Raw genomic sequence first — 20,371 nt, forward strand, 5'->3', positions numbered from 1 at the left:
CCGCGGTTGGCTCTATCTTGATGTGAGCAAGCCGCTGGACATCCCTAGTTATCTTCTTCCTATCCAGGAAGAAAATCCAATCAGGATTCCACTCCGAGGATGGCGCATTTGCCAGCTCCCTGCGAAGCCCCACCCGCGTGTCCCGGTGTGAGGCCCTGACCGCTAAGGTGTCCGCGCGCCGCCAGACCCCGCCCCCTATGCTAATGAGTGCCCGCCTCCTTAGGGAGCAAGTCGCCGCAAACTGCGAGCCCCCGCCCCCTATGCTAATGACGCCCGCCCCACTCGGGCGCACCTCTCCGATGGCTGCGAGCCCCGCCGCGTATGCTAACGAGCTCCCCACCTCCAGCACCTCGCCGCAGCCTGCGGGTCCCGCCCCCTACAGTAATGAACACCTGCCTCCCCTCGAGTGCACCTAGCCGCGGCCTGAGGGTCCCGCTCCCTATGCTAATGAGCACCCGCCTCTCCTCGGGCGCGCCTAGCCGCAGGCTGAAGGCCCCGCCCCGTATGCTAATATGCTCCCTCTCCCACAAGGCAGCGCGCCGGCTCGAACGCGGCCGGCTACCGAGTCCTTTGTGAGGGCTGTGAGCTGCGCCTGACGGCGGCACCATGAGCGGCTCAGGTGGGGCGCCCGCGGCGTCCGCCAGCTCTGCGCCGCCCGCGCAGGAAGAGGGCATGACGTGGTGGTACCGCTGGCTGTGTCGCCTGTCTGGGGTGCTGGGGGCAGTCTGTGAGTACCCGGTCGGGGAGAGGGGCCGGCCCCGCCGCGCATGCGCTCCTCGCCCTGCCCCGCCCCGGCGGCCCTAGGGGAAAGGACCCGCTGGGGGTCGGGGGTCTGCCGGGCGCCTCCCGGGGCGGAGGAGTGGCGGGGCCGTCGGGAGCCGGCGTCCTGGGGTTACCATGGTTACCGGCTCGGGCCTGGGCGCCTTGGTATCTCGGGCTGGGCTGGCGCTTCTGGGAACATTCCCGGAGAGACCAGAAACCCCAGGGCTGGGGGGCACCGGCCTGGGGCACCTGACTGACCCCTCCCCTCGCCCCCCAGGGGCTTTTGTGAGACTTTCTTGGTGATGCTCACGGGGCGCATGCCCACCTGGCCCATAGTAAGCGTCAACTGTTGACTTGGGCGTAGGTGACGGCAGCCACGTTGCTAACCTTTGGGCAAGGATTGTTTATAAGGGAGGCGGGTGTACGGCTGGCTAGATTTCTGGCAGGAAGCCACTGGGCGGAAGTTTGCTGAGGGTCAGGTGGTGTCAGGGCACAGGTGGCCCCTGGGGGCCGCGGGGCAGTGAGCTGAGGGCCCGGCCTCTGTCTGGGTCCTCTGTCCGCTGTCATCTCTCCCCCGTTGCTGCTGCCTTAGCCGCCTGTCACCGGCCCTCCTCGCCTTCTCCGCACGCATCCCAGACACAGACCCTGACCTTAGGCTCCCAGGGAAGCTAGGCTCTTAAGCGCAGCCAGAAAAGGACAAAGAGGGAGGCAGGTCTGCTCCAGGAGTGAATGGAAGCGGTTTTTGGCCTTCCAGGGAAAGACAAGTCTGTCTGAATGATATCCTTTCCTCTCCTGTCTGCCCTCAACCTTGTGAATTACTGGAGTGGGCAAGGTCTTAGAGAATGCCTCTCGAGGATGTCTACAGGGTTTAAACAGTGCCTGCCTGGCACAGAGGGCTAGCTCTGGGTCTGGGCAGGGCAGACCCCATCAGCTCTCCTGCCAGAAGGACCACCTTTTCAGGGTCACCTTGGGTTCCACAGCCTTTCCAGGTGGGTAGAGGGTGGAAGGAGGTTGAGGGTGGAGGGAGGTTGAGGCAGGAGGGTGCCGGGCTAGGAGTGTGCTGCCCTCACTAGGCATGCCGTTATCCAGAGGCAACGGATACGGTAGGGCAGGCCCTACCCCCAAATCACAAAAAGGCCCCGAGTTTGTGTCACTGGTCTTCAGGGCAAGTACGCTTTTGACTTTGCAGGAGAGACTGGTGGGCTTGAAGTTAGGCCTTGGATCCAGTCCTCTCATGTCTGGTTAGCTGTTTTCCCCACAGATTAGGGTGGGCAGTGCAGCAGGGTGACATGGTCAGTGGTGAGGAAGGAAAGGTCCTATGGCCTGTAGGCCACACCTCCTTCCTTCTTGGTCAGTGGCCCTGCCGACTCCCAAATTTGCTCTGAAGTCTTGTTCAGTTCTGTGCCTCTCAAAGTGAGGTACCTCTGCCTTTCCTGGGAGTTCCTGGCACTCTGTTGGGTCTACAGATGAAGCTTCAGGAGAAACCTGTGGCATTGCCCTGAGTTGTCAGTTGCATCTGCAGATTTTTGGGGGCACGGCTATGTGAATATCAAATGCTGTATTACAGGGTAGAATGCAAAAATGCAGGGTGTTTTAGAGATGCAGCAGGAATTCAAACAAGGGTTGTGTGCCTGGCTGGTCCTTGGGGTAAGGTTTTCCTCCTCCAGGGTGAGGGGATCAGAGAGAGTAGCTGGAGAGGGTCTACCTTGGATCCTAAGAGCATCTGGAGGTGATACCTTGGGAGGGGACAGGATTGCATGGTGACAGCCCCCTCACGTGGAAGACATCATCATTGAGGCCCCCAGCTGGACATCCTCCAGCCCTTTATTGCTAAAGGATTCCTGGCTGGAGCCTGCTGGTCTGGGTTGACACCTGGTCCTCCCCCAAGGCTGGCTGTGGGTTGGACAGCTGGGGTAGGGTTGGAGCTGGAGGCCAAATGCTGACTGCAGCAGGAAGCACAGCCGAGCTGTCAGGTGAGGCCAGGCACAGCAGAGAGGCAGGGAGCCGTGTCACCCTTTGGGCACTCTGCTGGGGCAGGCAGGCCCCTGCGCACCTGTGGTTCTGGAACACCTTGCTGTCTGAAGGCAGATGTCTAAGGCTGTGCTGAGCAGTGCAACGGCTTGAGTCCTTTGTTTTAGGAGACCCTGGGGGCCCACGAAGCAGTCCCATTGCAGTTCGGCTCACTTTATCTGGCTTCCTTGCCTGCTGTCTGCATAAGGTTACCTGGGAAAGTGGAGAACGGCAGAATTCCAGACCTGGGTGGAGGGATCAGGTGCAGAGGAGCTGCTGCAAGTTTAATGAACTGGTTGCTAATTACTGCTTCCAAGGTCCCCCTCAGCGATGGCCTGGGCTTGCTCCCTGCCTAGCAGCCAGCTCCTTGGACCCACCTTGAAGGCTCCTGGAGTTCTTGGTGAAGCCGGGCTGCAGGCTGTGGGTAGAGGAGGGAGTTGGGTGCAAGCGACCCTTTTGGTGAGGTGCAGCTGGGAGGCGGGGCATCAAGGCTGCACATCTGGGCATCAGAGAAGCCACGTTCTGGGGTAGAAGAAGACGCCCCCTCCCCTTCCTGGCCTCATGGCATTGCAGCGGTGTGTGGCTGGGCTGTGGGACTTGCTCATGTGCAAGAGGAGAAATGGGCCTAGGAAGATGAAGATAGCGTGCCAGCGGCACAGGGCTGGTGAGGAAGTTAGAGATGGAACTGCTGCTCGGTCTTACCTGGTTCCCATCTCTTTTCTGAGAGAGGCACCCCTTGTCTCAACCAAAATCCAAGCCACATTTTCTGAGTCAGAGGACTTCTTGTGTGGCTGGCCCTGTGAATGGTGACAAGTGACCCTTACCGAAGGCTGAGTCTTCGGGGAGCACTGGCCTGAATCCTTGAGGGACATTCACTCTTTAATCCTTCTTTAATCCTAACCTCCCTTTGAGGTGGATATTGATGTAGCTGGGGTCAAAGGGCCAGCTCCTCTGAGCCCTGGAGTGGAGAGAGGGTGCTGTGAGATCCACCTGCCACCTTGCTGCCACCTTGCTGTGGGGCCTGGGGCAAGCCACTGCACCTCTCTGCGTCTCCTCACCTGTCTCAGACGATAGAGGGCAGGCTTCTGGGTGCTGTGAGAACTGTGTGCTGAGCATCTGCAGAATCCCTCATCCTTTCCAGTCATCTCCCAAGGCCGCCATCCCAGCGGGCTCCGCCTGCCTCCCTGCTGACTCCTGCCCGTGTCTCTTGTTTCAAGCTTGCGCGATCTCTGGCCTCTTCAACTGCATCACCATCCACCCTCTGAACATCGCGGCCGGCGTGTGGATGATGTGAGTAGTGCATGGCCGTCCCACCCCGGGGGTCTTGCTGGTCGGGAATCTGCAGGGCGCTTCCCGGGGCAGAGGAGTGGCAGGGACCGTGGGAACGAGCATCCTTGTGGTTGCTGTGGTTACTGGCTCCAGCCTGGGCACCTGGGGCATGTGAGTTTCTGGCCACAGCATGGGGCTTCTTCCCCTTCATACCCCCACCATGTTTAGTTTCCTAATGAGAGGTCAAGGCCCAGGGAATGCCCACCCCGGCCTTCATCCGGTGCAGGGGCAAGGCCATCAGTGCTCCAGACATTTCTGGAGCATCCACTGAGACTGCAGATGCCAAGTCCACTATACTGGGGCCCTCGCCCTCTGGGAACTCCCAGGACTGGGGTGGGGAAGGCTGTTCATTGGGGCTGGCTGAGGACTGGGTTGAATGGTCCACTGGGGGAGGGCACGCTAGCTTGGAGCTGTGCCAAAGATAGATGGGAGAGGCAGGTCGGAGTTGTCACGGGAACCCGTGATCAGAACATCTTCATGTACGTTCCATGCCCACCTCCTGCCAGGGTGTCACCATCCCATTGGAAGGGAAGGCGGGGTGAGGGCAGGCCTGTGTGGCTTGGGGCACATGAGAAGTGGCTGTGCACCAGGAATTGATGAGTGTCCTCGTGGGGCTTGGTGCCTTGAGGGGTACAGAGCTAGACGTGATTCAGATCCCGTCCCCAGTGACCTATGGCCAGTGGAGAGCCTCGGGGGCCTGCTGTGGCGGGGTCCCCAACGCCTGTGCTGGCCAGTGGTGGACAGGGAAGGGGGATGGACAGAGAGGCGCCTGGCCCAGCTTCAGGGGGTGGAGTCGGAGCCTGGCCGAGTTTGAAGTGGAAGGGCTGGTCCAGCACAGAGTGAGCCCGTGCTTGCAGGCCTGGTGTGTGGGAGGCTTGGGGTGGGGTACAGTGGTTAAGAGTTGTGAAGAGAGTGCCTGCCCCGGGCTTGGGGTGGCTCTTGGGTGTCCTGAGCCTGCATTTCTGTTACACAGGCATAATGATGGCACTTTTCTCCCAGGCTTGGGGACAGAAGGGCCTGGCTCAGTGTCTGGTAACTGATTGTTACCCACGCATAGAGAATTCCAAGACCATAGCAGACGCCCTCCGTCACCAGTGGGTTAGCTGTTCCCACCCCAAACATAGGGCTGGACGCAAGGACTTGCTGAAGTTCTTCCTCCCCAGCGTGGGCTTCCCCTGGGTGTCCCTGGGCCTGGGGCCGGTGGCATCGGGTGTGTGGGCAGCTCTCCGTGACTGTTTCAGGACTGCGTGGCTCCAGCTCTCTGCCTCCCTGGTGGGGCAGCCTTCCTGGTGCTGGTGCCACTGATGGCTTTTGGTGGCCATGGCGATAATACTAACAGCAGACAGAGGACACAGCTGCCAGTGCCCCGTCTGTGGATGAACCCTGCCGCAGTGTGGTGGCAGTGCCATGATGTGGGGTCCCTCTCCTCCATCTCACACAGGAGGAGGATAAAGGGAAGCAGAAGCCCAGGGGCTTCCCTCTAGGAGTGTTGAGTTCAGTTGGGGAGATGGGTGTGCAGGAGCAGCTGGGGAATGCTGGGGTCTTCAGCAGAGGCTCTTCGGGGGGTACAAGCAGGTGCCCTGGAGCAGCTGGGCGGCTTCCTGGAGGAGGAGGGATGAGGGCAAGAGGGTGAGGGAGGTGGCATTCCTTATGGCACTGGCACTGGGGGCCGCCCTCATCCTCCTGGGATTGTCAGTCGCTGCTTTTCTCCTGCCCTGGTCCCTGCAGCATGAATGCCTTCATCTTGTTGCTGTGCGAGGCGCCCTTCTGCTGCCAGTTCATCGAGTTCGCAAACACAGTGGCGGAGAAGGTGGACCGGCTGCGCTCCTGGCAGAAGGCTGTCTTCTACTGCGGGTGAGGGGTTGCTGGGCAGGGTCCCGTGACACAGTTCCCCAAAACCCCACTGACAAAATAGGACCCAAAAGTCAGGTGAGGGTGGGCAGTGTATTCAGTTCCTCTCTGTAGAAGTGTAAACTGGGATTGCCTTTGTGCACAGTGATTTGCTTATAGCTGCCAAAATGTGCCTCAGTGGTTCTGCACCCAGGAACTCAGCTGTCGCTGTGCCGTAGTCACTGGAAGGTTCAGAGGTATATGAGCATGTGTGGCAGTATTCCGTGCAGTGGAGAGAAATGGGAAACGTCTGGAATTTTGGTCCGTCCACTGGGAGTTGTTAACCAGATGATAGTAGGTCTGTAGGACGTGTTTCTCTGCAGCCTTTCTGAAGAGTGGGTTCATCTAGATGTCCTGACGTGAAGAGGGAGAAGCAGGTTTCAGAGCAGAAAATGTGGTTGCCCTCTAAATACGCTTGTTAAAAATTTTCCCATTTCTAACAATGAAATCAATATGTAATATTTCTCCTCTGAGTCATAAGATGGAACTAATTTCAGGATAAGTTTAATACATGGAAGCTCCTAGAATAATGCCTCTAGTGCATAGGAGGCTGGTGGCAGCAGTATTTATTATTGTCTAGGTCATCTTTAGAAAGAAGTCTAGATGCAAGCTTGCTTCCCCTTCAGAGAGGCCCGGTAGTTTTGATGGTAAGAGCACAAGCCACATACTTAGTTCTGGAGCCATGTTGTGCCGTATCTAAATCACGAAGAACACAGGATCACAAAGCTCTTATCTACACGCAGTGTCATGTCCTTAGGGGTTCAAAAAACTGTATTTTAAAAATGCTAGACATAATAGAAATTCATTCACAATAATTTGGAAAATAGAACAATGTTACTCAAAGCCCACTGCCTGCTAATCTTCTGATGTGTGTGCTTCCTATCTGCAGGCATTTCTTAAAAGTCTGCTTTTAACACAGTTATAACCATTATGAATAAGTTTGCATCCTGCTTTTTTCACTTAGTGTAATGATATAAGCATTTTAACATCACCACAGACTTTATAACATTCTTTCAATACAAGAATATTCTTTCAGCTGGATGTATCATGCTTTTCTTAATTTCTTAACTGGTGTAAATCGAGCTGTGATAAACATGTGTCTGCTAAAACTTTTTCTGTGTTTATGATGATTTCCTTAAGATCTATTTTCAGGTGTGGAATTACTGGGTCAAAGATTCTGATCATTAAAAATATTTTAAGATGCGTGGCTACGTTGCTTTCCAAAGAGGTCCCTTGAGTCTCTCCCCCATCCCCACCCCAGCCCAGGGCTGCGCACCACTTCACATTTGCATTTATCTATTTGTTATCTAAGAGGGAAAAATATTTTCCCACGTGTTCCCATTGCAATTTCTGATTTGAAAATTTTCTTGTTTACTTTTTAACCTATGGGAACCTCAGTGTTTTGCTTAGCAAGTTCAGTGTGTTTTCTGTATTAAAGATTTCATGATCCTTGGTTGTATTTCCTGCAACTATTTTTCCAGCCTCTTGTTTGTCTTTAATTTTGTTTTTGTCAGAAGGTTCCCCGCCGTGGTCCTTCTTTTTCTTTGTAATTTCTATTATTATTTTATCATTTTGAAATTTTTTAACGACAGAAAAATCTCACAACCACATGTCTACAAGAATGGAAATTGAGGTAGAATGCAATTGGCCACGAGTCTCGTCCTCCCGCACAGGCAGCCTCCTCTAGGGAGGTGACAGGACAGAGTGCTGGCCTCCAGGCTGCAGGTATCCTCCTGGCCCAGTTAGCCCAGGAATTGCTGCTGGCCTGGAAATTCCAGCCAGGATGAAGAATCAGCCCTGGGGATGCTTAAGCCCCAGTGGACCCTGCCACCAGGTGATGCCAAACTGCAGCAAGGTCTGGGCAGACCCCGCAGCCTGCAGTCCTCCCATGATGAGAGCCTGTGTTCCATGTGGTTGAATTCTGGGGACTTTACTTGTGGCGATGTGGCTGGTGTTACTCTATAACTCAGAGCGTTTATTTAGTGCTTGTGGTTCAGCATTGTGTAGTTAACATGCCTGACCTCAGACAAGGTTTGATCCCCTCTCCACGATGGAGATTCTGAGTAACTTGCCCACGAAGCTAGTAGGTCCTGGATGGGAAGCCAGATTCTCTGTCACAGGCTCTTTCTGGCCAGTTTTTCTCACAGTGAGAGCACTGGACCATCTCGTTACTGTTTAGCCCTTTTTGGGATCACAGACCCCTTCAAAAATCTGATGAAAGCTTTGGATCCTATTCCCAGAATGGAAGTTTTACAGACAAGTTCAGGGCTGATCAAGGACTTTCTGAAGCTGTGTCTGAGTTGATTTTTGGGGATCCTTCCTGTGCCCTGGGTGTCTAAGAAGGGGGCTGGGCCGAGTCTGGGAAGCGGGGAAGGATGTGGTGGCTGTGGGGCTGGAGTGCCCCCTTGACCTCTGCTTTCCCCCCAGGATGGCGGTTGTTCCCATCATCATCAACCTGACCCTGACCACGCTGCTGGGCAACGCCATTGCCTTTGCCACGGGGGTGCTGTATGGACTCTCTGCTCTGGGCAAAAAGTGCGTCTGCCAGGCCCAGCCCCTGGGCAGGGCCTTTCTTCCCCCACCCCCCGAAGTCCCTCAGTGAGGAGGATCTGAGAGTGGCCCCTTTTAGCTAGTGGAGACCGAGGCAGAGGTCTCAGTAACCCATCGGTGCCTCCAGGGCTCAGCTCGAGTGGGTGAAGACAGGATTCACAACACTTCTGCGTGGCCCCGTCTTGCCCCATCACGGTCTGCAGCAAGGATAGCAAAAACATGGCTGGTGGGAGCCTCTTCCCCTCCCAGGTCTGCACCGGGCATTGTAGTCCGTTGCCACCCTCTCTCCTGCAGAGCCGAGACTGAGGCTGGTTCCTTCTCAGCCCAGCATCCCAGGAAGCCTGGGCCACTCTCAGAGGGGACAAGACAGGCCTTTGCCACCCCAGCAGTTGTCTCTGGGGAAATCAGAATGCCTGCATGTCACACCTGGGTCCCAGGGCAAGAACTGGGCAGTGGTCAGGAGGGCTGTGGGCGTGGGGCTGGTGCTCCACGTGACATTGCCTCTCTCTCTCCCCAGGGGCGATGCGATCTCCTACGCCAGGATCCAGCAGCAGAGGCAGCAGGCGGATGAGGAGAAGCTCGCAGAGACCCTGGAGGGGGAGCTGTGAAGGGCTGGGCGCCCCTCCCTCCCTGTCCCCTCTTCTGGCTCTGTGTGGGTCCAAGTGAGGCCTGGACTGTCCACGCTGAGGCACAGCCTAGAGAGGGGCCTTTGCACGTGCCCCTACATCTGGAGTCCTCTGCTCCTTTTTCCAGACTGGCTTAAGCCAGGAGCCACTGGCTGCTGGTGTGAGGGTCTCGGCTGCTGGACTTGAGGCAGAGCCTGCAGCAGCTGTGTAGACACCACCCGGCCCTGCTCCTCCGCTGGGTGGGTCTGCAGACCTCACACCACAGACAGGGCTGCCAGTGACCTGCTGTGACCTGGGAGCAGCTTCCCCTGGAGATGCTGGTCCTGGCTTGAAGGGAGGGGTATCAAGTGGGACCCTGCCACCTGGGCACTGAGCAGAGGGACCTCCCCCAGCTCTTTCGGCAGGTGGAGCCCCAGGGCCTGGGACAGCCTGCCGCTGCCAGCAACCTCCCACTGCTGCCTAGGGTGCAGCTCCCACTGTCACCCTGCCTTCTGAAGAAGCCCATAGGGCTCCTAAGGTGCACCCTGGTACCTGGAACTGCAGCCTTGGCAGTGACTGGACAGCTGGGTGGGGGATGTTCCCTGCCAGCCCCAGGAACCTTGGACAGGCCACCTCAAGGCCCCTTGGCTGCTCCCTCCCTAGGTTCTGCCCATCACCCCCTGCCCCTGCTGGCCTTGGTGCTAAGGAAGTGGGGAGAGCAGGCTCTCCCTGGCACCCCTGAGGGTGCCCACCCTCTCCCTGGTGTGGCCCTGTCACGTCAGCCACAGCCCAGCCCCATTAGTGGGTTAGTGGGTCTGACCTCAGCCCTACTCAGGTGCTCCTGCTGGTCTGCCCAAGCCCTGCCCTCAGGGAGCTTCTGCCTTTTAAGAACTGGGCAGAGGCCACAGTCACCTCCCCACACAGAGCTGTCCCCGCTGCCCTGGGTGCCAGGCCGTCCGGAGCCAGGCCTACCCAGGGAGGATGCAGAGAGCTGGTGCCCAGGATGTGCATCCCCATATTCCCTCTGCCCCGTGGCCTCAGCCCGCTGGCCTCTCTGACCGTGAGGCTGGCTCTCAGCCATCGGGCAGGTTCCTGGTTGGGCCTGGCTTAGCCCAGGTGGGGCTTGGCAGAAGTGGGCGGGTATGGAAGATACTCCATCTGGGGCCCACCCCAGGCTGGGCCTGCGCTGAGCTTCTGGAGCACAGGTACTGGGTCTTGCTAAGTGAACTGTTTCCCAGGAACACCTCTCGGGCCCATCTGCATCTGAGGCTGGGAGTGGGGTCTGAGGCCGGGAGTGGCAGGCTAGTGGGCTGGGCGTGGGGTTCTCTGGGCCCTGTCCAGTACTGCCCTGCGGACTTAGTGGGCTCCTGGGTCAGCAGCACCACACCCCTGGGAGTCTGGCCAGCTGAGCCCCAGGGTGGCAGGGGCATTATAGCCTGGTGGACATGTGCCTTCAGGGTTCCTCCGGGGCCACCTTCCTCAGGCCAGTGCTGGGTTCAAAGGGCTGCGTGTGTGTGTGTATATGTGTGTGCGTGCACACATCTGTCCCACGTATGCGGTGAGACCTATCTACCTCCCACAAGGAGCAAGGGCTCTGCCCACCCTCTGCTCATTCCTACCCAGGTAGTGGGACCCCGGGCCCCCTTCTGCCTGGCCTGCCTGCTGCTGCCTCTGCCAGAGGGGCCTCACTGACAGCCAGAGACAGCAGGAGAAGGGTTGGCTGTGGATCAAGGAAGGCTGCCCCTGTGCCCTGTGGGGAAATGGTGGGTGCATGGCTGGATGCAGAGGTGGAAGGCCCTTGGCCACAGGCGAGAGCAGGCGGGTCACCTGTCCCAGGTTCCCAGCAAGTCTGCAGCTGTGCAGTCCTGGGGTCCCTGACCCTGTGGCCCAGGGGGTGCGCTGTCCAGCAGGGGCCCTGCCTTGCAAGGAATGTCTCTTCCGGCGGCCGGGCCACTCCTGCCTGATCTGGGCTATGTGTGGCGCCCTTTCCTCCTTGTCTGTTCCTCTGTGTTCTGTGTGCGTCTTCAGCAATAAAGCGCGGCCATGGCTCGCGTGCCTGCCCTCCGCTCCCTTCTGCCTTGGTGCCTGTGTGTGAGTGTGGAAGCCAGGCAGGAGCCGCTGGCCCAGGAAATAACTCCAGGTCCTGTCCCGAGGCTGCCTCCAGCATCCCAGACAAGGAAAGTGACCTGCCCAAGGTCACACAGCTAGAAAGAGGAGCCTGTTAAGGGTGGGCCTCGCGGTGGGCTTCCCCTCACAGCAGCCTGTTCCCTGCCCTGCTTTGCTGTGGATCAGCAGTCAGTGGCCCTGGCAACCTTGGCTGGTTCGGGTCTAGCCTGGCTGCTGTGGGGGGCTCCCCTCCTGGAGTAGACCCCACTCTTTCCTCGCTAGGACTACAGGTCCAGTTCCTTTATTTTTATAAAAGGGTGAACACAGTTTGCAGATAGGAGCTGCCTGTTCCCAGAGGTTGGGCTGGGGCAGGAGGAAGTGGCCATGCCAGGTCCTTTGCCGTGGCTTTTTTTTTTTTGGCAGGGGGTGGGGACGGAGTTTCATTCTGGTTGCCCAGGCTGGAGTGCAATGGCATGATCTCAGCTCATTGCAGCCTCCACCTCCTGGGTTCGAGCAGTTCTGCCTCAGCCTCCCAAGTAGCTGGAACTATAGGTGTGTGCCACCACACCTGGCTTTTTTGTATTTTTTAGTAGAGACGGGGTTTCACCATGTTGGCCAGGCTGGTCTTGAACTCCTGGCCTCGGGTAATCCACCTGCTTCGGCCTCCCAAAGTGCTGGGATTACAGGCGTGAGCCACTGTGCCCGGCCTGCCCTGGCTTTTTAAGTCCAGGATGTCCCCTGTGGTGCCCATAAGACTTGTGGGGGCAGAGCCGGGTCTTCCTTGCACAGTCAGATGCCACCAGATCAGAGCGTGATGATATGACTACGTTACTTGGCTGCCTCCAGCCCTGTCCTTTCAGTCCTCCCCGTAGCCTTCTGTGGGGCGTGTCCTTCACGCAAGGGTAAGGGACTAGGCCTGAGGTCACCCAGCAGGGCCGTGTCCCTGGATGCAGGGTTGTATGCTCTCCTGTGGCTCATGGCTATGTGCAGCACTGTGGGCTGCCTGGGCTGGGGCTGCGGCTGGACAGCAGTGCTACCTGTCTGGAGCCAGGGGCACCCGCTGCTGAGGCCCTATCACGCTGCTCTTCCTGTGCTCTGGCTGGTGGCAGGGATGACTGCTGCCTCTTGGTCCCAGGGTGCAGATTTGTAGCCAACACAGAGGCCCAGCCACTGGGGGTTTGGCCCCCTCCAGGCGGGGACCCTGACCTAGCGCAAGAAGGACCTTCTCCCCGTGCGGAAGAAGGACTCGATCTGCTCCAGGGACCGTCCCTTGGTCTCGGGCACACAGCAGCCTGTGAACACCAGGCTCACCAAGCAGATGGCCGCGAAGAAGAAGAAAGGCACCTGGAGGCCGAAGGTGCTCTGCGGGTGAAGAGCGGGGCCAGGTCACAGGGAGAAGCTCCAGGGTCCTCCTGCCCCAGGAGGAGCTCGTGGGCGCTGCTGGTAGCGACCAGCCCCGTGGGGCCTTCATCTGGTCCTTCCTGTGTTCAGAGACCGCTCCCCCACACCAGGGCTCCCCCACTGTCCCCAGGACAAATCCGAAGTGGCCCTTGAAGTCTGCATCCCGTCTGCTCCTCGGCCTTCCTCAGGGGCTGGGCCCTCTGGCCTCAGCTCAGGTACCCCCTCCACACCCCCTACCCAGCGCTGGCGTCCCAGCTGTTCCACGCTGCAGCCTGCAGGAGGCCCGCCCCGCAGCCTGGTGGGCACACAGGTTCTTCTTGGACCCTCTAGGCTGATGGACTCACTCTGGGTTGCCTGCCCTCCCCCAACCCCCCTGCCCTGACCACTGCGGGGACAGCTTAGGCGCTGGCCTAGGCTGCCCTAGCCAGCTTCTCCCTCATGGGAACTTACTCTGGGCCTCACAGATTCTGGCTGGTCACAGGGCCTGTAGTTTTGAACCGGGAGGCAGGGGGAGTGGGTGGGGTTGGGGAGGGGAGTGTGGGTGCTGCTGAGACCCAGCGCCCAGGAGGGCGGGAGATGGAGCACGGTGAGGAGGTGGCTTCCTGGGCTCCCAGCAGGTTTCTGGGCCCTGTCCTGCCCTGGTCTGAGAGGTAACCTGACTTCCCAGAACAGTTTCCTATGCCCGTTCCTGTTTGTTATAATGAAGAGCCATTGCCGGGCTATCACGTGACCACTCTGGGGCCTCTGAGTTCAGGGGGTGTGTGCTCATCTCCTAGGGTCAATGAGAGTTAGGGTCCTGACAGCTGGCTTTGGCACAGCCCCTGGCACTGAGAAGAGTCTTGGCCAGTCAGAGAGGGCCTAGGGGCCTGGGGCTGAACACTCACCACCACTGGCAGGAAGGACTTGGTGAGGACGAAGGCAGTGAGCCAGCTGGCCAGCACGCAGAGCCCTGAGGCCACGCCACGGGCACGCAGGGGCAGGACCTCAGACATGAGCAGCCAGGTGATGGGGCCCCAGCCCATGGCGTAGCCTGCTCAGAGGAGGATGTGGGGTGACTGGAGGCGGCTCTGTCTGTCTCCACTGAGCTGCTGGAGACCCCCCTCTCCAGCCACCCCAGACATATCACCCATCCCTTAACACCCAAGACAGCCTGCCCCTCTGAGCCACTGCCACACCTACCCATGATGAAGAGCATGGTTGCCAGCAGGGGCACCAGGGTGAGGTAGCCAGCAGGTGCTGCCAGGGGCTGCGCCAAGTCCCCCCAGGACTCACTTTCCAGGCCCGCAGTGCTGTTGGGGCTCAGAGGCCTGGGGCCAAAGTGGATGTACAGCCCCAGAGTCAGGTTGGCAGCAAACATGATGGCCGCTGTGGACAGACAGGTGGCCTCGTGGGGCCAGGACCCTCTGAGCCAGCTGTTTCTCTCAGAGCTCCTTCTGCAGAGCCCCTTGATACTTGCGTGGTCCAGCTCGTGTCTGGGACTAGAGACCCCCAGCAGGGCAGCAAGCTCTGTCTCCAGCCGCGTGTCAGGCTCCCCCGTGGAGTGTCACAGCCAGTGTGTCCACTCGGAGCCCCAGCGGACCTTTCTGGAGCCACTGGCCTGGGCCAGGGCCCTGCTGATGCTAGGGAGGCAGGTGCTCTGCAGTTCTCAGCCACACAGCCCCACCCCGAGGCAGGCCTGTACACCCAGCCCAGCCCCGACCCATGCGGAGGAGTGGGGCAGGAGGGCTGCCTGCAGGGTGCTTACCTGAGACGAAGAGCAGCACCTTGCGGCCTGCTAGGTCCATGGTGAGGGCGGCGATCAGCACGGACAGGAGCCGCACGGCCCCAACGATGGCTGCATCGTCCTTGGGGGGCTATGTGGGGGGAGGCCACCAGGGCTGAGGGACCTGCCTGCTCTTCCCCTCCCCCTCCAGGACCCAGCTTGTCCTGGCAGGCATTGCAGGGGCTCAGGTCAGCAGCTTAGTGCAGTACTGAGTGGCCTGGCACCTAAAGCATGCTGGGCATCTACTGTCCGAGCCTATGGGGCTCCTGGGCAGGGACACATCTGCTCTGCCCACCACTACGCCCAGCTGGCACAGAATCCAGGCGTGAGGATGACTTGCCGAACCGTGCTATTACTAATCTTCAAATCTCATCTCACTTTGAGCCTTGGGGCAGGCTGATGGAAATGTGCTGCTATCTTCATCTTGCAGAGGAGGAAGTGGAGGTTCAGAGGGGACAGTGACTTCCCTCATCAAGTGGCAGATGCCACAGGGCTCTGAACCTGGGGTCTGTGGCCTCAAGGGGTCCACGTTTCTATAAAGCTGGTTTCCTTTGTAATCCCATGTATTTTATTTAATTTTTAAAATTTCTATATGTTTTTAGAGACAGGGTCTTGCTCTGTCACCAGGATGGAGTGCAGTGGTGAGATCGTGGCTCACTGCAGTCTCACACTCCTGGGCTTAAGTGATCCTCCGGCCTTGGCCTCCTGTTGGGATTTTGCCAGTATTTTATTTTAAAACATTTAAGCTTATCTTTAAAAACATTCTGAGAACAGGTGAAGGCACAGGAACTGTCTCCACAAGGCCCAGATCTCAGATCTTGCTGTGGCATCCCTGACACCTGGCACAGAGCAGGTGTGGGTAAGTGCAGGGGTTGGGTAAGTGCAGGAGCAGGCCCTGCCTCCCAAGCCCTGCCTGCCCCGCCAGCCTCCAGGGGACCCCGTGGGTGGGCGCCAGCCAGGGCTGGGCTCTCACCAGCAGGACAGCAGTGCTGTCGAAGATGGACTGCAGGTAGACTAGGATGGGCGTGATGCCCGTCAGCTGCTGCAGGAGGCGCATCAGCAAGGCCACGGCGATGGGCCGGCACACATGGGGGGCGCGCGCCTCAGCCCACGACACTCGGCTGCTCTGAAACACAAGGCCGCCGCTGAGGGCGTTGGGCCAGCCTCTCCAGCAGGCACCATCCTGCCCTGGACCGCCAGGGGTTGGGTGGGAGACCCCCTTTTTCCCCTCCAGGAAAGAACCAGCTTACCAGGCCACCCAGGCTCTGGGACAGCCCCCTACCCCAACCCAGGCACTTGGATTAGTGGGAACTACTGTGATCCTGTCTTCTAGAAAAAGCCTCCACGGCCACACAGAGCTGAAGTGCTGGAGGCGGGCCTGCCAGGCTGGGGGGCACACCCTCCTGCACCTGTCTCCGGACGTTGTCCTGGATCTGCTCGAACTCCCAGTGGACATCGGCGTCCGTCCCACGCAGCCAGGCCAGCGCCCGCAGGGCCTCTTCGTCCCTGCCCCGAGACAGCAGGAAGCGCGGCGAGTTGGGCATGAAGCTGAGCAGCAGGATCATGACGAGCACAGGCGCCTCCCCAGCCACAGCCAGCCAGCGCCACGGCAGCAGGAGGCCTGGGGGCGAGGGGTGGGTGAGGGGCCAGGTCCAGGCCTGGTACAGCCCCTTCCCTCTGGAGCCTCTGAATAACCTCATCTGCCCTTCAAGGTTTAGTCCAAGGGCCATCTCCTACAGGAAGCCTACCCTGATTGCCCCAGGCAGGGTGGGGCTGCAGGGATTGCTTAGCCCCTGGCACATAGTGGGAAGTCCTTGGAAAGTCTTAGGGCCAGGGCAGGATGAGGAAGGGGTAGGTTGGGCAGGCAAGGGCCTGGGCCTCCACCCAAGACCTCCACACCTCCTCAACTGTGCAGCTGCATGCACTGTGATTTCTTTTCTATCTGGACTTCCCACCTGAGATGGCATTTGATGGAAACTTTCTGCCGTTAAAAGATAGTCTGGCGATTGTGGGTCCAGGAGAAGCCCTGGCTGCCCCAGCTAGGGACTGGGCCTGTGGCTAGAGGGGCAGGCCCTGCCTGGAGGTGCACAGCAACGTGCTGACTGAGTGGGGCCGGGATGCCAGATCTCTTGCCTCTCAGCCCAGGATCTGTTCTGGGGCAAATCATTCCCTTTCCACCCACGTCTACCTTGGCAGCACCCACCCCTCCCGCCAGCCTGCACACTTGAGTGCAGGGCCATACTTGCCAAGGGCATAGAGGGACAGGGATCCGAACACTGCCATGAGCTGGGGTGTGGCCCCCAGAGCCCCACGAACGCCTGGGGGAGCAATCTCAGACACGTACACCTGCAAGACACAGCCACCGCACCAGGTTTTGCTGAGAATGCAGGTTCCTAGGCCTGGCGGAGATGGGAGAGGCAGCCCCTGTGAACCCCGGAAAATGGGAAGTGGAGGCTTTCGGGTGGGGCTGAGTCCTGGTCATGACTCACTGCAGGACCTTGGGCGGCCTGCCCGATCTCCCTCTGTCCTCAGTTTCCCTAACTGTGACGCGGGTGGAAGTACTCAGCTGGGAAATGGGCAGCATGACGCTGGGAAGGAGGCCCGAGGGCTCCCAGGCTTCAGGGCTGAGCAGGTGAGTCCATGCCTCCCATTCAGTTTGTCTCCTCTGCTGGGCTCACCAGGCCCTGTGTGGAGTACCGGGTAAGATAAGACGGTCCCGGGGAGGGTGTAGGGCAGGGACTTCCCTCTCCTACCCATTGCTCAATGCGGATTTTCTCCTATTAAGTAATACATCTGACCGGTCAAGAGACGGGGTAGAAGGCTTGGAAAGTCCAGAGTGGGGGCAGCTGGGGACCTGGAGACGATTTCCCCCAAATTAGCTGCCCTGCTGAGGATGAGCCGAGGCGCCCTCGGCATCCGCAGGGAAGGCAAACAATTCTCATTGCCTAGAAGGCATGGAGGCTGGCAGACCTTAGTCAGATGGAGGCTCAGCATCAATACAGAGGCACTGGGGCGCCTGGGTGGGAAGGCCTGGCCTTACCGGGATGCAGGCAGCTGTGAGCCCCCCGGCGAAGCCCGTCAGCGTCCTTCCGAGCAGCAGCATCCAGAGGCCGTGAGCACCTGCCATGAGCGCATAGCCGGCCGCCGACGGCACAGCTGAGAACATGATGCTCAGCTTCCGGCCCAGGAGGTCGTTGAGGATCATGGCACTCAGGCCTCCGGCCGCTGCTCCCAGGGTGAACACGGACTGCACGGGAAGGGGGTGCAGGGCAGATATGTCTGGGCACTTGGCACCCCACTCTCATCAGAGTCCAGGGACAGCTTCTTCCCTAGGCTGACCCCAGGAGCTGGTCAAGCACTTGACCACGTCAAGCACTTGAAGCAGGGAGCCTCCTGTCTTCAAGGAACAGCCATTTGTTAGGGATGCCCAAACGGGGAATTCTGCTCTAAGGAAAAGGTACTGTGCCACATATCCACAGTGGTTCTGTCCAGCCTGATGTTTAAATGTCTAATATTTTAATACAGGAGAATTCTGTGACTTGAAGGCCCTGGGCTTTAAGATTTGGAGGTTCTTAAGTTCCCTGTACAGCAGCAACTGGGACCCCCTCTGGACTCTGCTAACTGGTAGTGGGACCTGGGCACATTGCCCAGCCTGTCTGAGCCTCAATTTCTTCGGCTGTCTTACGGGGAGAGCACAAGTTCTACCTCGTGGCGTTGGCCCTGAGAATCAATGAACGTTCAGTGCCCAACACATGCCTGGCATATAGGAAGTGCTCAGTAAACCTTGGGAATTTTTATCTTAACTACTATGTTATAACTCTACATCTGAGGCTATTACGATTATAATTCTAGACTCTGGGACTTTGGGATCTTCCTCTCCATCAGCCCACAGTCTGTCCTGTGGACCCTCCTTGCCCCAGCCAGTGCCTCTCCCCACTGACACCTGATACCCTTGCCCCTATCCAGCCAACTGTGGGTGTGGGGACCTGGGGAAGCCTCAACCCCACCTAGTATAGACCCTGACAGCCACCTCCCCACCTGCTCCTTCCCTCACCCTCTCTACTGGCTTTCAGTTCCTCATTTCAGAGGAATCTTGTAGCTTTACCCCACCCACTAGCGGCCTGGATGGCTGGCCGAGGGGGGACCAGGGCCCTGGAGGGGCTCCCAAGGTGGAGAATTTGGGAGGTTCCTAGCTGGAGACAAGGCTCAGCAGGTCCCTGCTCCCTGCACCCACCCTCCTCCAGAGGATGGTCCTTACCCCGAACCAGGATGCCTGGGATTTGGTCAGATGCAGGTCAGGATCCAAGGAGTGCTCCAGGGCTGGGATGACAGGGGATGTGTAGACCAGCGCATACCCAAAGCTGAAATTGCCGAGCACTGCAGCGAAGGTGGCCAGGAGCACCCTTTTGTTCTGCAGGGTCCTGGTGATGGTGGCGGACAAAAAGACCAGGGTCTCTGAGTCCCTCCTCCAGGGACCATTGCCTTTTCTGAACCCAGTGGCTGCCCAGCTCAGCGGGCAGTGCTGGGGAGGCCTGGGTCCAAGGCCATTCAGGTTTCCAGGGCCTGAGCCCCAGCTCCCCTGGGAAATTCCCAGGCCATTGTTAGCTCACTGCAGTGGCTGAGTCTCTGGCGCTGGGGCCTTTTCTCCGGAAGAGGAGGCTCTGGTTCTGCCCCCAGGGCTGCGGCTGGAGGTTTGCTGTGTGACCTCAGGCAGACCCCTTGCTCGCTGGGGCCTCAATCTCACTGTCTGTGGCAGTGGGGGGCTGGGCCCGGTACTCCTGTGGATCGTTCCTTCCCTTAGGGGGACCAGTTCCTTAAATAGGAGTAGCGTGTCTGGGACAGGAGGGAGCTAGATGGCCCCTCGGTGGCGACTAGGTCAGGGGAGGCCCAGGGCGGGAGCCTGCCGCCAGCTGGAGGGAACCAGGGCCACCCCCAGGCCCCACCCGCAGCCCCCAACCCATCGACTCTCACCCGACCCGCGCCCTGTCCCCTGGCAACGGGGGCGGCTTCTCGGGGAAGGTGTCGTAGTCCGGGACCTCGGCTCCCAGCAGCGGCTCCTGCATGGCCGGGTCTCTCTCGGGGCGAGCGGAGGGCGCTCAGACTGGAGCAGCCGCCCGGGGCCAGCAGCTCCGGGGGCACTGGCCAGGCCCCGCCCCTCGGCCGCTATTGGCTGTGGGACGACCCTGCAGAGACACGCCGGCCAATGGGGCGGCCGCACGCTGTCCTGATGCTCGGATGCGGACCGGGCTTCCCTGGGTGCGGCCGGCACCGCGTGCGCCCCCGAAGGTCACGCCCCCGAGACAGGATGGGGGTCCCAGGGCGGAGCTCCTGCCCGATCGTCAGGGGCCCCCGCGGAGCGCCGGAAGCGGCTCACCTGGCCCGGCTCTTGCAGGCGTGACTGCGGCAATGCGCGCAGCCCCCGTCGTACCCGCTCCCGCGGGGTGGAAACCGAGGCCCAGAGAGGCGAAGCCGCGCGCCAGGGTCACAGCGAATGCGCACCTCGCTCCTCCTTACGCTCTAGCCCTCCCTGTTGCGTGGCGTCTCAGGGCCACCTCTGACCTGGCTCTCTCCCTGGCACCAGGGAATCGGGGTGTGTCAGGGCAGCAGCGGATGTGCCGGACGAAGGAGGCAGGAGGGGCCGGGAGAGGCGCTGTGGGCAGCTCCAGTGGGCGAGGTCTGTATCCTCCACCCCAGGCTCTGGTGGTAGAAATAACCTGAGCTCGTGACACGTAACCCAGGTAGTAAGATAACATTGAAAAATAAGAAAAGCAGAAATGGAAAATTCCCGGGAAGACCGTCCTCAAAAAATCCCACAGCAGTTCCACCTCTCCCTTTGGGCCTTTTCGGGAAGAGGACGGAATCACGCCCTGCTCTGCTGGATGGATGTGCCACACACGCTTTTAAACGGATCCTTTGTTGCTGAGTATTTGGGTCATTTCCCATTTTAGTTATTAAC

The 20,371-nt window shown here is 59.2% G+C and overlaps 2 protein-coding genes across 3 annotated transcripts; one reads left to right on the forward strand and one right to left on the reverse strand.

The window, feature by feature from the left end:
• Positions 1–504: 504 nt before the first annotated feature.
• On the forward strand, positions 505–11,220 carry CACFD1 (calcium channel flower domain containing 1). The gene is made up of 5 exons (XM_003276805.4): positions 505–727; positions 3,990–4,062; positions 5,830–5,955; positions 8,419–8,526; positions 9,059–11,220. The coding sequence occupies exons 1-5, from the start codon at positions 607–609 to the stop codon at positions 9,147–9,149; spliced, it is 519 nt and encodes a 172-aa protein (XP_003276853.1). The 5' UTR covers positions 505–606; the 3' UTR covers positions 9,150–11,220.
• A 302-nt stretch (positions 11,221–11,522) lies between these two features.
• Positions 11,523–19,578, reverse strand: SLC2A6 (solute carrier family 2 member 6). Of its 2 annotated transcripts, XM_030818115.1 has the most exons (10): positions 19,387–19,578; positions 18,674–18,836; positions 17,456–17,662; positions 16,662–16,761; positions 15,825–16,036; positions 15,389–15,541; positions 14,398–14,506; positions 13,833–14,018; positions 13,538–13,683; positions 11,523–12,614 (listed from the first exon to the last, which is right to left on the reverse strand). In XM_030818115.1, the coding sequence occupies exons 1-10, from the start codon at positions 19,476–19,478 to the stop codon at positions 12,459–12,461; spliced, it is 1,524 nt and encodes a 507-aa protein (XP_030673975.1). In that variant the 5' UTR covers positions 19,479–19,578; the 3' UTR covers positions 11,523–12,458. The 2 variants fall into 2 exon arrangements, with proteins under 2 accessions (XP_030673975.1, XP_030673976.1); XM_030818116.1 differs by lacking the exons at positions 11,523–12,614; positions 13,538–13,683 and having other exon boundaries at positions 13,894–14,272.
• Between the last annotated feature and the right edge of the window lie 793 nt (positions 19,579–20,371).

This window comes from Nomascus leucogenys, chromosome 8 (genome assembly GCF_006542625.1).
Source record: "Nomascus leucogenys isolate Asia chromosome 8, Asia_NLE_v1, whole genome shotgun sequence".
In the NCBI taxonomy this organism is placed as follows: domain Eukaryota; kingdom Metazoa; phylum Chordata; class Mammalia; order Primates; family Hylobatidae; genus Nomascus; species Nomascus leucogenys.

What these genes read in the sequence shown, in the direction of transcription:
- CACFD1 (XM_003276805.4), top strand. Translation starts at nt 607, where the DNA reads ATGAGCGGCTCAGGTGGGGCGCCCGCGGCGTCCGCCAGCTCTGCGCCG. An exon ending in GCGGCCGGCGTGTGGATGAT is followed by an intron (nt 4,063 to 5,829) that starts GTGAGTAGTGCA and finishes TGGTCCCTGCAG; the next exon opens with CATGAATGCCTTCATCTTGT. An exon ending in AAGGCTGTCTTCTACTGCGG is followed by an intron (nt 5,956 to 8,418) that starts GTGAGGGGTTGC and finishes CTTTCCCCCCAG; the next exon opens with GATGGCGGTTGTTCCCATCA.
- SLC2A6 (XM_030818115.1), bottom strand. Translation starts at nt 19,478, where the DNA reads ATGCAGGAGCCGCTGCTGGGAGCCGAGGTCCCGGACTACGACACCTTC. An exon ending in GGTGCTGCTCTTCGTCTCAG is followed by an intron (nt 14,019 to 14,397) that starts GTAAGCACCCTG and finishes GTCTGTCCACAG; the next exon opens with CGGCCATCATGTTTGCTGCC. An exon ending in AACCATGCTCTTCATCATGG is followed by an intron (nt 13,684 to 13,832) that starts GTAGGTGTGGCA and finishes TCCTCTGAGCAG; the next exon opens with GCTACGCCATGGGCTGGGGC.